Source organism: Vulpes lagopus, chromosome 6 (genome assembly GCF_018345385.1).
Source record: "Vulpes lagopus strain Blue_001 chromosome 6, ASM1834538v1, whole genome shotgun sequence".
Taxonomy (NCBI): Eukaryota; Metazoa; Chordata; class Mammalia; order Carnivora; family Canidae; genus Vulpes; species Vulpes lagopus.
This window is the reverse complement of record NC_054829.1, coordinates 45283109-45300170: the sequence shown is the minus strand read 5'-3', so window position 1 is coordinate 45300170 and position 17062 is coordinate 45283109. Positions and strand designations below refer to the sequence as shown.

The 17062-nt window shown below is 44.8% G+C and overlaps 1 protein-coding gene across 2 annotated transcripts in view; it reads right to left on the bottom strand.

Annotated features, from left to right (window-relative positions):
* Positions 1-17062, bottom strand: part of NID2 (nidogen 2) — a 60677-nt gene that overhangs the window by 30784 nt on the left and 12831 nt on the right. For both annotated transcript variants that reach the window (XM_041758539.1, XM_041758538.1), the window contains exons 4-8: positions 14515-15233; positions 4312-4461; positions 3636-3881; positions 2599-2799; positions 1019-1249 (exon numbers count right to left, since the gene is read on the bottom strand). In XM_041758539.1, the coding sequence (XP_041614473.1) occupies positions 1019-1249; positions 2599-2799; positions 3636-3881; positions 4312-4461; positions 14515-15233 (1547 nt within the window). The remainder of the gene's footprint in view (positions 1-1018; positions 1250-2598; positions 2800-3635; positions 3882-4311; positions 4462-14514; positions 15234-17062) is intronic.

Here is a 17062-nt window from a genome sequence, read left to right as displayed (position 1 = left end):
AGAGAGGCAGAGACACAGGCAGAGGGAGAAGCAGGCTCCATGCAGGGAGCCCGATATGGAACTTGATCCCGGGACTCCAGGATCACATCCTGGGCCAAAGGCAGACGCTCAACCGCTGAGCCACCCAGGTGTCCCAGGTCTTATTTTTAAATGCTTTATAGGTTTTAATGTAAAAGTGAAAAGTATTACACTTAAAATTTTTTTATTTCTAAACATTTTTGCCACAAAATTTTTTAAAATTTCCCTTTCAGTTTGCTCATTATATAGAAATAAAGATCAATATACAAAAATTATATCCTGCAACCTTGCCAAACTTAGTTCTAATAGTTTAATGAATTAGATTTTCTACATATAAGATTATAAATCACAGGAGAACAAAGATAATTTTACTTCTTCCTTTCCAGTCTGGATGCTTTTTATCTTCTTGCCTAATTGGTCTAAAACTTCCAATACAGTGCTAAATAGAAGTGGTAACAGCACACATCCTTGTCTTATTTCTGATCTGAGAGTGAAAGCATCCAGTCTCTCCTCACTGAGTATGATGTTAACTTGGGTTTTTCTTAAATGTGGTTCTTTTTGTTTTTCTAGGCACTGGCTCTTTGTCTTATCCTGATTTGGTGAAATCCTTCTCATCCTTTAAGCTCTAGCTAAACTGTCACTTTCCAGGGACCCCTTCCCTCAACTTCCAGAGGAGGCTCACAGCACCCTGTTCTTATTATAATACTTCATCTTCCCTCTTGACTTGGTCTCACCTTGTTCACATGTGTCTCTCCAACACAGACTGGCACACACCAGCTTCAGTCTATTCCCTAGTTTGGCAGGAACACTGTTCTAAAAGTTCCATTCCTACCTGTCTCCACCTCAAAGACAGACCCTGCTTTATTCATCCTTACTCTCAGCACCTAACACAGAGCCTGGCATTCAGTAACCCTTAGTAAACTCTGTGAGTCATTCTAAGGCTACTCACAAAGGAAGAAATAGATTCCACTTTCGCCCAAAACAACAGAAGGAAACATACCTTCAACTGGGCCAATCTGATTGGTCACAGCAAATCTAAGCAAGCTTTCTTCTTCTGTGTACAAGGCAAAGACTCGGTCTACATTCAGCTGCCGGGTGGTGGGGATGGCCCAGTGTCTGGGGGCATGCCTGCATGCCTGGTAAGTGATGTTCTGGTAGATGCGGTAGGATCGTGTTTGGTTGATAGCACCAAAGATGAGGGAGTAGTCTCTGGAACTTGTGGAGGTCACAGCTGCAATAGACATTAGTTAGCCCAATTGGTAAATTTTTAAGATGTTAGAGATTTTCATGTGGGAGATTTTCATAGATTTTTTTTTTTCTGTACAGCTTTTCATGATGCCTGGAGTATGTTCCCTTGGGAAGTTCCTGAGTTTATATGGAAAACCTGCAAGGCAATTCCAGGAATCTGAGTAGACACAAAGCCAAAGTGCTAAGCGGCAGGAGAAAGAATCACTGCTGTCATTATTAGCAAAGGATAAATTCTGCTTCTCTGTGCCAGCCATGCCAAGTGCTATAGAAACACTGCCTTATATATACCTCATACCAGCAATGTGAGCCTGTGATCCTGTACAGGGAGCCTTACAGAGGTTGAGAAGCAGCCTAAGACACAAGGTCAGTGTGGGATAGAGCTGAAACTGGAACACAAGGCAGCCTGACTCTATACCCCAAGTTTTCAACCAGTCCATTCTCTAGATTACACAGATGTGACAGCTCCCAACACCCTGCACATAAGTCTGAAGAGTTCTGGGCCAAGGAAGGGGTCGTTTGTCTCAGTTTGAGTGTGGAATTGGAAGCCTGGGCTAGTTTTCTGGCCATCAGCTGTTCTGTTTACCACCTGGGTCTCCACTACCCATCTTCCTCTCTTTATCTCCTGCCTGGCTTCTACCTCTCACCCCACAGAAGGAGGAAGGGCAAAGCCCAAAGCAAACTGCAGTGCTGCAGGCCAGCAACTGCTAAGCCAGCGTCTTGCATTCAGGTGGTTTTCCAAAACTCATCACAATTCACATGTAACAACTATGGAAGGCAGAGAGAAAAGGTGTTCTTAATGCTCATTCTAAAGAGGAGAAAATAGGCCCTCGGATGGTAAGTGACCTTATTCCCATATATTTTAAACTACACATCCATGATCTGAATTCTGATCTTCTGACTCCAAATCCAGCATTAGTTTTACAACACTGGGCAGCATCTCATTTTAAAACAGGCTGAAACAAGGGTATAGGACAAGTAAAAATTCCAACAGTCCATAATTTCCTGTGTCCCAAAGAGCACAGATGGTTAAAAACTGTATGTAATTATACAACCCCTTCCCACCCCCCACCCCCGAGACAAGGTTGCTGTTGATTACATTATTACTGGCATTACATTAGTACTGGGAGAGGGATCTTGATATTCATTTGTGTAGCAGCCAACACTTCTCTCCCTTATACTATATACCTGGTAAGAGTAATAAAAAGGACATTGAGCTCCTTTTATGTGCCACACACTGTTCTAAGGACATTCCATGTAATAACTCATCATCCTCACAAATATCTCATAAGGTATGTACTGTCCCCATTTTATAGATGTCAAAACTACACATACCTGAATCCAAGTAGTGGTAAATCTCCTTGTAGGGAGCTATGTGGGCTGTGAAATTCGCTGGAATGTAAGGCACCTGGCCTTGAATGTTGGTCTTAATGCTCAGATAGTTCTCTGGGTCAAGTCCCTCAGCAGTTTGAGTGATTTGAACCCTCTCTTCTCCTGGGTAGAAAGTGATTTCCATATCATGGGTAAAGGTTGCACCTGGAGAGGAAGAGAGACTTCAGTACACAGCTAGGATGAGATGTAGTACCCTCCAGTAATAATTACCACGTCATACATCTTAATTTCTACCACTGTTGGAAACAGTGCCTCAGAAGATCATTGGATATCCAGAACTAAGTACTACCAGCTGCTGATTTCATCGGTTCCCCAAATCTTCTATTAAACAGTGTGATTTTATCCTGCCTCATTTCAAACTGCTTCTCTTTGTAACAGCTTGTTTTCTGTGCGAAGCTACTGGGAACACCTTGTGCTTTCTCTTTGTAAGGTGCCAGATTTAACAACAACAACAAAAAAACTAGCACAAAAACTTAGGATACCCAGTTAAGTTTGAATTTCAGAAACAATGAGTGTATTTTTAGTATGATACATCTCATACAATATTTGGTACTTTCACTAGGTTATTCAAATGATGACTGTTTACCTGAAATTCAAATGTGACTGGATATACTCTACCTACTTCTAACTCAAAGTTTCATTCAAAATTTGCTGAAAAACAAGTTCTTACAAATAGCTCTTGAGTCTATAGCTAGAGGTGGGGGAAGAACTTTTCTCTCAGTACCTATGATAAGGATAAATCCAATAGGAAACAAGCCTTTTCAGGTAGGGAGGAAAGAGGCAAAAGTATCCTCAAAACACTTGCTATCAACATGTGGTCCTTAGACCAGCATTAGCAAACCATTCCCAACTACCTCCACACAGAAAACTATACACCTGTGGCTCTGCAACACTGAACAAACAAATCCTCTTTCACGGAATAAAAACTAAAGCATGATGGCTGGTGACCATCAGCCTCTTCAAAGGCCCCTCCTACTCACCTGTGAAGCTAAAGCCATTCTCCCAGCCTGGTTTCTCTAAAGCAAAGAGCCAGCCAAATAGGCCTCCGATTGGTGTGAGTGGGAGAAGGGCTTGGGCCGCAGGCTGAGGGATGTGGCTGATGGCCGTGTAGGCTCTGCCATCATTGCTCACAACGTAAGCATGCAGGTCCACGTCACTGAAGTGCACAGGCAAGTGGCCCACGTGGAGGTGGCCACTCACTTTCCCGTTGACTCGATGAGGCGCTCCTAAAAGACAGCAAATCCAATCAATTTTGACCACCATCCAGGTTGGGGATGGGTGCACAGAAAACAATTCCACTCACAATTCCCAAAACTCAGTCTTTAGCCATCTTCATGATGCTGTCACCAACCAAGTAACCATCTACATACAAAACAGACCTGTCTTCGATTTATCTTCTCCCATCCTCCCACTCTCCCATCCACTTTGACTCTAATGAGAGCTGGCAAAGAGGAGAAAAGATTTCTGGCTAATCCTCAAATTGGGAAATCAGCCCAAATGTGTTCATTTCTCAAACATTTATTAAGCACCTGCAAGTTGGCAGTGCTTTGATTCAAGCAGGGGAGATGCAAGGTCCATAAGCTCACAGCAGCAGTTGGAAACGAGCGAAAATACCCACGGAGCAGCCCCCAGTCCAGTCAAGCCTGTATCCCTTACCTGCTGGTAGACAGTGCTTCCCGTTTCCGTAAAACCTGGACTGGCAGTGGCAGCAGAAGCCAGTGGTGTAGTCCGTGCAGAAGGCATGCCGGGAGCACTGTCTGTGGTTGTGTTCACAGGTTTCCTTGTTGGCAGCATTATACGTGAAGACTGGAAAGTAAAAACAAACTTGCGTTAAAAGGACTAAGTGATTCCAGCATCGTGGCTGTCAAATTTTATTAGGGACACCACATCTACTCCATAAAATCAGTTCAGATTGTAATAAACAAGTAGGTTGATGTTTAGGAGACAGGAACAACATTCAACCCAGGGGAACTCACTTACTTGGTCTTCTGACAAGAAGTACTGCTGACTGCTCCCATCTGGTCTCACCACAGAGCTGGTGAAGTCAGAGGACCACTCGGGTGGGGGTGGTGCAGGAACATAAAAGCCAACCAGTAAGCACAGGTTAGGCCAACCTGCACAAAGCTGCCATCTTATGAACCTACAATGGTCACATAGCAGCAGTTCTATGTGGCTCAACCTGAGAGCAACGACCCCGAGAGGAAGACCGAAGAGAGAAATAACAAATGTGGTCTCAGGTCCAAGAATGCTTTTCTTCTAGGGGACACTGACCCTAGAGAGAATAACTTGTAGCTTCTCACTGCTCAGGGAAGTAGATTCTCTTCCGAATAGGGCCTTCAAGGGCACACCCCCTAAGGAAAGTGTATAGAGAGGGAGGGAGGAGAGGGAGGGAGAGGGGAATGCAGCTGTTAGATGTCCTATGCCTTTGCAGGGTTTCTGGTGGCAAGTATGGCACAAGCAAGATTGCTGTGCAGTATAAGACAGTGGGTCACAATCACAGCTCTTCTAGGAGACCCCAGTGGACCAGTAGTATTCCTTCCATCTTCCACTTATTTTGCCCATTAATAAAAAGGCAGCCATCTGTACTCCCAAGAAACAAAGGAACTGGGGCAGAGGCCATTGTCCATAAAGGAAATGACCAAGGGAGTGGAGTGTGACTAGAGGACGTTAAGGGAAAAGAGAAGGCTCTCTCTGGACACCAGGGATGATGTTAATCCGAGTGTGGCCACCAGGAGGCAAAGTGGCCATGCACACCTGGCCTCCACCTTCCCCGGGGCAAGAGGGAGTTGGGAGACTCCGGGAGCCCAGGGACAGCACAGAACCCCAGTGCTGGACTCTGTTGCTGCTGCTGCGAAGTGCCAGCTCCCAAGGAAGACAGGTACCCTACTCCTAGGCAAACCTAGGTGGCAGCTGTGCTTCAGATGTAGGTCTGAGAAAGAGGAAACCAGAGGGTAAGGAAGAAATGGAAAGATCAACAGGTAGGCACACAGGATTCCAGGGAAGAACAGAAAACAAACCAACAGAGGGAAGATATAGCACCATGGTAAGTCACAACACAGCCAGAAAGGGACTTAACCAGCAAGTAAAAATTGAACAAAGTAAACATTTAAATAGTGTGTCCTCTATGCCAGAGACTACTGTGAAGTTTATTAAGGCTTTCAATTTGCATGTGAGCAGGGGCTCTTTTTATTCCTGTTCTGCAGATAAAAGATATTACTCAGCCATTAGAAATGACAAATACCATTTGCTTCGACGTGGATGGAACTGGAGGGTATTATGCTGAGTGAAGTAAGTCAATCGGAGAAGGACAAACATTATATGGTCTCATTCATTTGGGGAATATAAAAAATAGTGAAAGGGAATAAAGGGGAAAGGAGAAAAAATGAGTGGGAAATATCAGAAAGGGAGACAGAACATGAGAGACTCCTAACTCTGGAAAACGAACTAGGGGTGGTGGAAGGGGAGGTGGGTGGGGGGTGGGGGTGACTGGGTGATGGGCACTGAGGTGGGCACTTGACGGAATGAGCACTGGGTGTTATTCTATATGTTGGCAAATTGAACACCAGTAAAAAATAAATTTATAAAAAAAATAGTAATCACTGAACAAAAAAAAAAGATATTAAAGGGACCTTCCTGAAGTCACACAGGTGGTAGGTAGCAGAGTTGGAATTTGAACCCAGGAGGTCTGGCTCCAGATTCCTAATAGCTGTGCTCCAATGGAACCCAGGTACCTAGACCATGAGAGCTAGGTTAAGGATCTGATCAGGTGCTTGAGGTTGATCAGCATAGGCTTCAGCAAGTAAGATGTGAGGTATACTTTAGAAATCAAGCCTAATGGTAGGAGATAGCAGAGATGCTCCAGATGGGGATTACAGCAAGCAGAGGAAAAAAAGCATAGGAGGAGCATTAACTTTAGGGAAGTACTTGACTGCTGCTTATAGATTGAGAAAGCAGCAGGCTGAGGGGCTGGCAGGATGGTAATACAGTTTAAGTGGAATATCCGTGAACATCATGAGAATAAAGTCAATGACTCAAGACTTGCTATATGGCCTTGATGATACAGCTGACAAATTTCAGTTTGATAAAAATAAAAATTTAGCCATAACCCTGAACATTTTTTTATATTTTTAAAAGATTTTATTTATTTATTCATGAGACACACATAGAGAGCTAGGCAGAGACACAGAAGAAGCAGGCTCCATGCAGGGAGCCCGACGTGGGACTCGATCCCTGGTCTCCAGGATCACGCCCTGGGCTGCAGTCAGCGCTAAACCGCTGTGCCACCCAGGCTGCCCTGAACATTTTTTTTGAAATAGGAAAGTGATATAGAACTCGCATCCTTCCCCCACCACCATCACCACAAAAACCAGAACGGATATTATAGATGCTGTTGTGAAGAAAACTATGTATCACTGTCTACCATTGGTTTAAGAAGTCTGTGGGGACCTAGTTTGAGTAAAATAAACCAATGTAACTGGTCAGTCTTGGGTTTCTCCAGCTCCAAAGGTAAGCGCTTAGTGAAAGCAGCACACTGGTAAGTGCTCAGGGCACTGCCTCAGGCAGGACTCTCCTCTAGAACCAGGTGGGGAGGGACATGGCATAGGGGATTACAGTGGGGGGGGGGTCACCCCCACCTCTAGAACTCAACCTTGGCCACAGCTCAGGTGGCTCTGTGCAATCCGCAGAAATGCACTATTCCTTCCTCTCTAAAATCAGGGTGACACACTTCTCATACCTTCATCGCCAGAAGCCACACTTTTTTTGAACATATTTCTGAGTACCAAGGTAAAAAAGCAATCTGATACAGATCTAAAGGGTAGTCATTTTCAGGTTGAGGAAAAATAAAACCAAGCTCTAAACACTGTTCTTCTGAATTAAATTGTGAGTTTATATTATATTCCCTCTATTTGTTATTTGGTGAAGACGTGTCCTTGCACTCAGTCCCCTTTGCAAGAGTGAGTCATCAAACAGAGACCTGGGACACGGGAAGACAATAAATAGGGAGAGTGGGTTAATTTAAAAAGGCACAGGCATGGCTTTCATATGGGCAACAGGAGAGGAGCTTGGTAGTGCAGCCAGCAGCTTACAAAGGCAACTGTGCAAAAGTTTGAGCTGACTGCCATCCAGACTGCACTTTTCCTCACAACAAAAAACACTGGTTAGGCTTCCATGAAAGGCCATAAGGAGGCTTAAACTATTATTATGACAGGTTAGTGGTTATTGGGAAGCTGGCTCGGGGATATTCATAAGCAGTTTTTTCAGGGGGAACATTGCATTCGCAGGATGGAGCTTGTTGCGTCACTGATAGAAGCTCAGCTTTCCAGCCCCAGGACAGCTACACAGGGAAAAGATGGGTTCACTCCTAATGGGGAACACATGTTTCCCTTAGGATGGCTTTTCTGTGCCTGCCTTCACATAGATGTGCACACAGATGCACACCTTACAACAGCTCATTAGGGGAAAGGTAAATGCCCGTTGCACTTTTCTTTCATTTATTAATTCAGCAAATAATGTGAGCTCTCTGGGCACCTGGGTGGCTCAGTGGTTGAGCATCTGCCTTTGGTTCAGGTTGTGATCCTGGGGTCCTGGGATGAGTCCCACATGGGGTTCCCTGCAGGGAGCCTGCTTTTCCCTCTGCTTTTGTCTCTGCCTCTCTCTCTGGGTCTCTCTTGAATAAATAAAATCTTAAAAAAATAATGTGAGCACTCACTAAAGGCCTGGCTCTGTTCTAGGAATTAGAGACACAGCAGACAAAAAATGTGAGCACTCACTAAGGGTCTGGCTCTGTTCTAGGAATTAGAGACACAGCAGAAGCTTACATTCTCCTAGGCAGCAGTGAACAGACAGGTAAATTATTTAGCACAGATATTAAGAGTTGTGCAGAATCTTAAATCAGGGAAGGTCAAGAGGGCTGATGGGGAGGGGACTTTGTTCTTTAGAACAGCAGGATCAGAGAAGACCATGGGAGAAGGGGGTGGGTACTTCCGGGCAGAGGCTGGAGGCAGGGACACTATCAGCAGGACACAGTGGGCTGGGAGAGGAGCAGGGGCAGTGAGAGAAGGCTGGGGATGTATGGGCCAGTTGATGGAGGGCCCCCACAGGTCATAGGATGGATCTGGGCCTCAGTCCGAGTGAGAAGGGGAGCCACTGTGCTGTCCAGAGCAGAAGAGTGACGACATCAGACTTAAGGATACCTCAGAGAACGAGCCAGTAAGTGGGTGCCAGCAGTTGGAAGTGCTGTTGGAGAGGAGAGGGCCCAGATATGGAATATTTTGAAGATGGATCTGACAGGGTTTGCTGATGGGTTGGATGGAGCAGAGAACGAGGGCAGAAAGGGAGAGAAGGCAAGAGGGAGGGAGAAAGAGAAAACAGAGAGATGTCAATGGTGACCTTCACATCTCGGTGAGCTGCGGTCTCCTGAGACAGGGGCACCGGGCGGGGCAGGCTTGTGAGGGATCCGTTCCAGCAACAGCTTGGAGGCATCAGGGAAGCTCTGCTCCCTCCCACAGGACTTAGAGCCTCAGCAGGGCACCATTCAAGCAGGCAGAGGGAGAGCTGGCATTTCACTGTGGGTTGGGGAAGGGGGATCACTGCATCACAATCACCTGGAGGGCTTGTTAAAAATGCCAATTCCCAGGGCACATCTTAGCCCTACCAATTCAGGCTCTAGGGGTGGAGCCCAGGTATCTGCACCTGCGCCACTCCCCAGGTGGTTCTTATGCCCATAGGTAATGACCTTCGGGATATCTGTAAATTTTCCATTTCAGAGCTAGAGAATGCTCATTAACGTGCGTGGTTAATGAATTTCATCTGACAGCAGCTCCTGGGGTGGTGGGATTTCAGGGAATGCTCTCACGTTCAATCCTGGCCAGCTGAGCAGGAGGACTCGGTGCTTATTGCCCACTCAGGCCCAGATCCACAAGCATGCAAAGTGAAGATCCTTTAGTGGAGGGAATCCAGAAGCCCTGAAGAAAAGGCAGAAATGGACCTAGAAACAGGATCCCACATGCAGCTATCAACCTCAGGCCAAATTTCTATGGGAAATGCAGATAGATCCAAAGATGCTGAACTACTTGAAGGTATAGAGTCAGTGTCTGAATCTCAGCTGGATGAGATGTGCGATGAGCGTGTCCCAAAACAAAGTGGCAGTTTTCTCTTTCAGTCATCATTTATATGCTTCTCCACATCAATTTTGGATATATTTTCACACTTCTTTCTATTCTGGTAAATAGATATCATCTCCATTTTACAGATGAGAAAACTAAGGCCCATGGAAATATGGTCTTCTGGCTCTAAGTCCCATGCTCTATTACACCGGGCAGTACTCAAGTGTGGCCTTTGGAATCACCCAGGGACCCTGGTTTAAAAATGCAGATTCTGGTTCAGACGGTGGAGAAGGGGTGTGGAAAGTGGCATTTTAAAGAAAGACCCAGGTGAATCAGAGGCAAGTGGACTAGAGCCCACACATTAATAAATCATTTTTCTTTCATGTCCTCCTGTCTCCTGAGTTTACCCACAGGCTGTCTTCCAGACCCTCCTGGGACCCACTCTCTGCCTGGAAGCACCTGTCCCAAAGAGTCAGAACAGTAGAGACAAGTCTGCTGGTGACTCAGGGTACAGCAGGAGGATGGAGGCCAGCCAGTTTTGATGTGATCAGTTTGCAAAGGCTTTGTTAACTGGTTAGACAGTAGCTGAAGCAATCGTCACATGAGGACTTTTACATCATTTCTTTTTCCCATTTAACGCTTCTTTACTCATATCCTTAATAGAAAGAAAAATGGGGCGGGGATACATAAGAGAAAAGAAGCAAAGGCATTACCAAAATACTTGAGATGTGTCCTAATTGGAAGTTACTCACGCATATGGAAACTTCTCTGCACTGCTTTGGATCTGTCCTTCACTTTTCCTTTTGCCAGCAACATTTAAGCACCTGTTTTCAGCCTTGGGCCTGGCCTGCCTCCTTCTCTAAGAGCTCTGACGGAGCCACGTGGAAGGGGACAGTGGGCAGGCTCCAGGCACAGTGTGCGAGAAGAGAGGGGACAGAGGGCTCCCAGCATGGGGCTGCCCCTGGCAGCTGGCATGACTTTTACTTTTGACAGCTTTCACTGCTCAAAAAAGGACCCACATTTTCACTAAAGGAAAGATCTTCCTGTTTCCCTGCCTTGAAGAATGATTAGTAAGAAAAACCACATCCAACTTTGTAAATGAAAAACAGTGGCATGCTTTTTCCTCCGGTTTTCATGTGTTTTATTTCGTGGTGTAGCGATGCTGCTTGGACAAACAGTTATTAGGATCACCAGCAGGCTCTCCCTTGCAGGTGTCTTCACCGGTATGGGAGGCCTTGGTGTTCACAGACCCTGAGCACCCTGGAGGTGTACCCAGGAGAGATGCTTTCTCCTCTGGAAGGTCGGATGGGGAGGCAGAGCCTGTTCTAATTCATCCTGAGGTGGAAGCTGCATGAGTAACACATTCTTGCAGCCTTTCCCAAAGCCAAAAGTCGGGTTGGACTAAAAGCCACAGGGAAATCCCTGTGACAGCCTGGGCTTTCCTAGCTCTACTGCCATCTAAGTAGGAACACGAGGATCCCACAATGGAGTCTGTATGAGTAGGTTTTGAAAGCCGGGTGTCCCTCTCCTTTCTAATTCACCATGCAGACTGAGGCTAGATGAAGCTCCTGGTAGCACCACCTCAGCAGGTGTAAGAATATCTAAGAGCTCTGGAAGTCATGACCCCTGCTCCCCACCACACAGGCAGACCCGGTCAGCTGTAATTCTGACCTCTCTCACCCACCCCCTCATCATCTCTCTCTCCATCTCCATACTTGTCAGTCCTCTGTGCTGACTGTTTCCCCAGTTTCCTTCTCAGACCCTGAGCCCATGGTCCAGCTCAAGGCCCTCCTCCGTCACAAAGACTTCCCAGACCGCAGGGACACGTAGGGCTACCTTCTGCTCTGTTACCTTACCACCTGTACCAATCCTTCCATGGCTTCCTTGCCTCTTATTCAGACAAATCTCTCAGTATTTCCAGGCTTCAGTTTCTCTGTAACATGGGAACAATAAGAGTATCTACCTCACAGGGAAGCTCAGAAGAGTGACCATGGCAGCACAAACTAAAGCAAGTTCCACTTAGCAACCCACTGGGTATGTGGTAAATGCCAGGCAAAACTTCCACTAGTGTTTCAGTCAGAGAAGGACATGCAGTAGGTGCTCATGTAACTTTCTGGGTTGTCGACAAGCTACTGGAGCTCCCTGGAGTCACCAGGCACCTCAGACAGGATGCTTGCATTTCCACTTTATTGCTGGTTCTGTGGTCTATGAGAACAGAACAAAGTGAGTAATACACTTGAGGCCAGAACTAGAATGTGGTTGGGACATTCTTGCGTGGTGTACACATGTTCTGAAAAGAATCTAGATTTCTCAATAACAAGAAGAGCCTCTAAAAAGAGTCCCTAAGGGGAAAAAATTGAAAGGGAGAGAGATTTGGGGGGTTCTTTAAATCTTAATATCTTCATTTGGCAAGATGACTTCTAAGTTTAAAGGGGAAATTAAAATGCAATGGGCTTGGTGCCTTCCATATTCAACTTTAATTCTCACAGCTACGTCATGAGGTCTACATTTCCTCCATTTTATAGCTGAAGAACATGAGGGTCAAACAGAGTATACATCTTACCAAAAACCACACAGCAGAGCTGGGAATCAAGCTCAAGTCCACCTAACACCTAAAGCCATGCTTCTCTACTCCATCAGTAGAAACAGCCAGGCAGGATGGCTCACAGCTGGGCACTTGTAGGCAATGTTCTGTGTGAGTCTCCACCATCCCCACCCACCAGCTGTCCCAGAGGAAGTCCACACAGACCTCTGGGGTGCCAATGTTTCATCTGAAAAAAGAAAATGTCATAACTGCATAGTCCCATTAGCCACACAGTCTTCCTAAAACCTGAGGGGAAAGCAGAAGCTTGCCCATTTTCCCTCTGTGCTTTCAAGTTTCCAAGTCTCTCTGTGCTTTCTAACATGCTGTTGCTGATTTTGTTGTTGTTGTTGTTCAAACGTTTCTGGTTGGATTTTCCCCCCTAAATGTCGTAGTGTATTAACCGGCTTTTTCATATGCATTCTGCCATTTTTAAGACGTCAGGAGTAAACGCCCTCCAGCAGCTGCTAAATATCAGAGTTCATGCCCCAGAAGGCTTATGGCTGCCGCCTCTGTTCTTGACTCTCTTTAAGCCTCCTCCCCTATTACTGCAGCGAGCTTAACCTCTCACAGCTCAAAGCAGGCTGTGCAGCCCCTTCTTCTTAACTCCTTAATAAATCACTCCACAGATCTACTTAATATTCCAACCTCTTCCCAGGCCAGGAAGTCACAAGGGAAGAGACCATTTTAGGATTCCATCTTTACCTCAAAATCCCTTTACTATAAATCTTTGATACTTGGTTTTACATTTTCTTTAGATATACAGAGTTTTCACTGAAAAGTCAGGAGGTTGTCATAAGGAAGTGAAGGTTCTGAAGCCTTCAGATAAAATTCACATCTTGGATTTAACTGAAATGTGGTCCTTCGGCACAAAATAAAGCACGGTGATTCAACAAGCCTATTGGCTAGTCTCTTGCCATCCCTTCACCCCATTCCTCCTGTTTTAAATATCCTATAGTAACAACAGCCACAATTTATTAAGGATCAGTTAGTACAGACACTGAGAACCTTGTTATCTCATTTAGTCCCCTCAGCAAATTTAAGAAAAGTCAGGGACTTGGGGGTTCCAAGAGTGCCTCAAGCAAATGCACAAGCAAGCAAAGCATCTAGGATTCAAATCTAACTCTGACACCAATAGCTCTCCCTCTAATCATTACATGAGGCCACTTTCATCACAAAGTCGTTTCTTTCCTCCTAGAATAGGCACATCTTCAAACATATTCTTGCTTGATCCCTACCACAGCAGAAGAACCCAGAAGGCCCTCTTTGCTAGGTCGACTTGTTTTTACTACAAAAGAATGGGAAACAGAAAAGGTGGGGGGGAAGGGGGAAAGAGGTCCTGAAGAATGCTTTCACCTCTGGCCCCTTTCCTCCTCTTAGAGGTCAGAAGAGCAATCCCTGGAACAAATGGGCTCAGTTGCCCACTCACATGTTTACATCCCTGACTGGAAAGAAAGAACCAATGTGACAAGTCTTAACAAGGAAAGGAAGGCGACATGACTTCGTGTCTGTATTAATTAACCACTGCCTCCTCTCAGCATTTCTTTTCTGGCCCCTCACTCTGGTCAGTGAGTCATGAAATGAGGACAAGACTCCAGGGAGGTGAATACCACAGCTGCACAGCCATGAACCAAAAATGACAAGACACAGGTGGTTAGCAATTTTCTTTCCCCATGGGTCTCCTCTCCCACACGCCACCGAGGCATCTCTCACCAAGAAGAGCACACGCGTTGTCCCATAGTGGAGTATGAATCTGGAATGATCCTCTGAGCCAGCATAACCAGTCACTTAAAAAAATTGCCTTAACCCTTTCATCCCTGTAATGTCTATGAAACCCCAGAACGTTTCACCTTTGCTGAACTTTCAAATTGAAATACTTCATTACACTTGAGAGCATAGCTGGCCCGAGCAACCTAGTTCTTCCCCACTTGCTTCATGAGGCCCATTTGTAGAAAACATTATTAATGGTCAAGAAATTCCAACAGAATCTGCCTGCCAAGATTTATTTGGCAAAGGAAAGCTACTCCATCTCCTGAAACATAGGTTTAAAAGTCCATTCCAATCTTCATTTGCTAAACATCACACCAACTCACTTGAGAGAAAAATCGCAACTCTGTGCAAACCAGCATCTTAAAAATGAAATCCCAGCACCCAGTCTTCTCAGGCACTTACCCTCCGTGCTGGAATCAATGACATCTTCCACACCTAGCACTTGCCTCCCCTGACCCAGTGGAGTATGAGCTGGCACGGAGTAATTCAGAAGAACTGCCTTTCCTTCAGGATGGGCTGGAGGAACATCCTCTTCTGAAAGCGGTGCCCCTCTACCTGGATGGGGAGGTGGGGTTCCCTGGGTAGGATCCAGTGAATCGCTTTCTATCTCTGATGGGGCTGGGCCTCTGGTCCCTGGCTGTTCAGAAGACTCCACTCGGCCATTTAAATCTGGAACATCTCTCCCCTCTAGAACTCTCCCCTCTTTGGTTTGAGGGTCCAAGGTGACAGACTCTGTTTCAGGGTAGGATTGCCCATCACTAGCTGTCAGATGCGGCAAAGGGGAGGCTGGAACAGAATCCGGTGGAGATATCCCACCTCCTCCAGGTCCTAGCTCAGCCTTCGCCTGGAAGGAAACGTCAATACTGCTGTGGCCATTCCATGCTTCCTCAGGTTCACTCGGGGGGTATTCCACTTCTCCCTCATTCTCATCATAATAATCCAAATTGTCCTCAGTGTAGTCACTTTCCAGGGCTGCCTCAGGCCTGAAGGACTGCTCTGGGGGAGGTGAAGGGTGGGCTTTGGTAAGGTCTCCTCCAATGGTGGCTGGCCTGATATTGTCCAGTGGGGAGGTGCTGCCGATATGAAAAGCCCACACTCCAGGAATCCCCAGGTTGCTCTGTCTAAATAAAAAGGAAACGGTGCATAACAAAAGTGTCCACTTACCCACCATCCTACAATGGTGAGCAATTTATTTCAAAACTGAAAGACTATTAAGATAAGATTCAAAGTTTTCCCTAGTATAAAACCAAATAGAACCAGGCCTACATGCTAACTAAAAGGACCATACTGAAATTTTGACATTAGGTTTCAGAATGCTAGACCATCAAATGAGAAATCTCTAAAATTCACATATTTTGTCTACAACCTGGCTATTTGAAAACAAATAGGGAATGATGGAGTATTTTATGCCTTCTCTACTTTTAACATGCTTGGGAAAATGTATGCTTAAAAATCTTTGCCAAACAAATAATAATGATACATTATTGTACATAATTTTGAGACTTAGTGATGTCCTGGATCCTTAATGTTGAGATTGACTTTAAAATACTTAAAAAAAGATGAATATGGTGAAATATCAACAACTCTAAATCCAGGGGATGAGATTTTGGGTGTTCATTTATGTATTCCCTCCATTCTTCTGTGTATTTTTGAAAATTTAAATGAAAAGTAAAATAGAATATTAAATTGAGGAACATTCCTACAATTGAAGGTATAGAAGGACTTTCTAAGAGTAACAAAGACCTAAAATCATAAAGGAAGAGAACAATAACTTTGCCAACCCTGAACTTACAGCTTCTAGATGGTAAATAGCTTTAAAGATGAACAACTGGACAAATAGATTCACATCATATAAAAGGATTAATATACTCACTATATTTTTTCTTATTTACGAGCTCTCTTTGCAAACACTCCAACAGAAAATAGCAAAGGACAGGGGCAGAGAAGTCACAAAGATAGATAAATAGCTATTATACTACTAATCAAAGAAATCAGAGTGAGAGTATAAACGTTTACACTGATCAGATTCACAAATATTGAAAAGAGGGCTTCTGGGTGGCTTAGTCAGTTAAGCATCTGCCTTGGGCTCAAGTCATGATCCTGGAGTCCTGGGATGGAGGCCCCTGTTGGGTTCCCTGCTCAGTGGGGAGTCTGCTTCTCCCTCTATCTCTGCCCCTCCCCCTGCTCGTGCTCTCTCTCTCTCTCTCTCAAATAAAATAAATAAAAACCTTTATAAATATATAAATAAATAAAATAAAATATTGACAAGCTGCTGATCACAGCTCTATCTTGTGAGGACATACACTGGACATTTCAGAAGGGCAGTATGTTCCTGTTCATCAGAATGTTCAACTGTGTATAGCTTTTCTCAGCAATTCTACTCTTAAGAAGTTATCGTTAGTGGAAATGAGAATCTGAACAACGTGTGTTCTGCTGTTTCTGCAATGATATTTATAATGAGAAAAATAAAAAAAAACATGCTAAGTGTTCATCAATAAGTTATTATCTTAATGGTATAGTATAACTATGATGCAGTGTTCTGTAGTCTTAAAATGATTAAAAGAAAAAACACACGTATCTTCCTGAATGATACCTATAAAATAGTGATAAATGGGAAAATGTCGCATGGATAGCAAAAGAATCATATTGGTTTTTAAAAGTTTCTGCATGGTCCTACAGTCCTCAAATAACTAACACTGGTTATCACGTGAAATGGGTAGTGATACTGGGTAATTTGTGCTTAAAGTCTGTGCTTTCTTTTTTATGTTAAGCATGGATTATACTAAAGAAAAGTCCCTCCCTCTGTACCACATCTTTCTCTGTTCTCATCAAGCAAGTTGGAGATCTCTAGGAAGCATCAAAAATACAAACTGAGGGCAGGAACCGACAGAGGTAAATGTGAGCGCTGCGTGTGTGTGTGTGTGTGTGTGTGTGTGTGTGTGTATGCGCA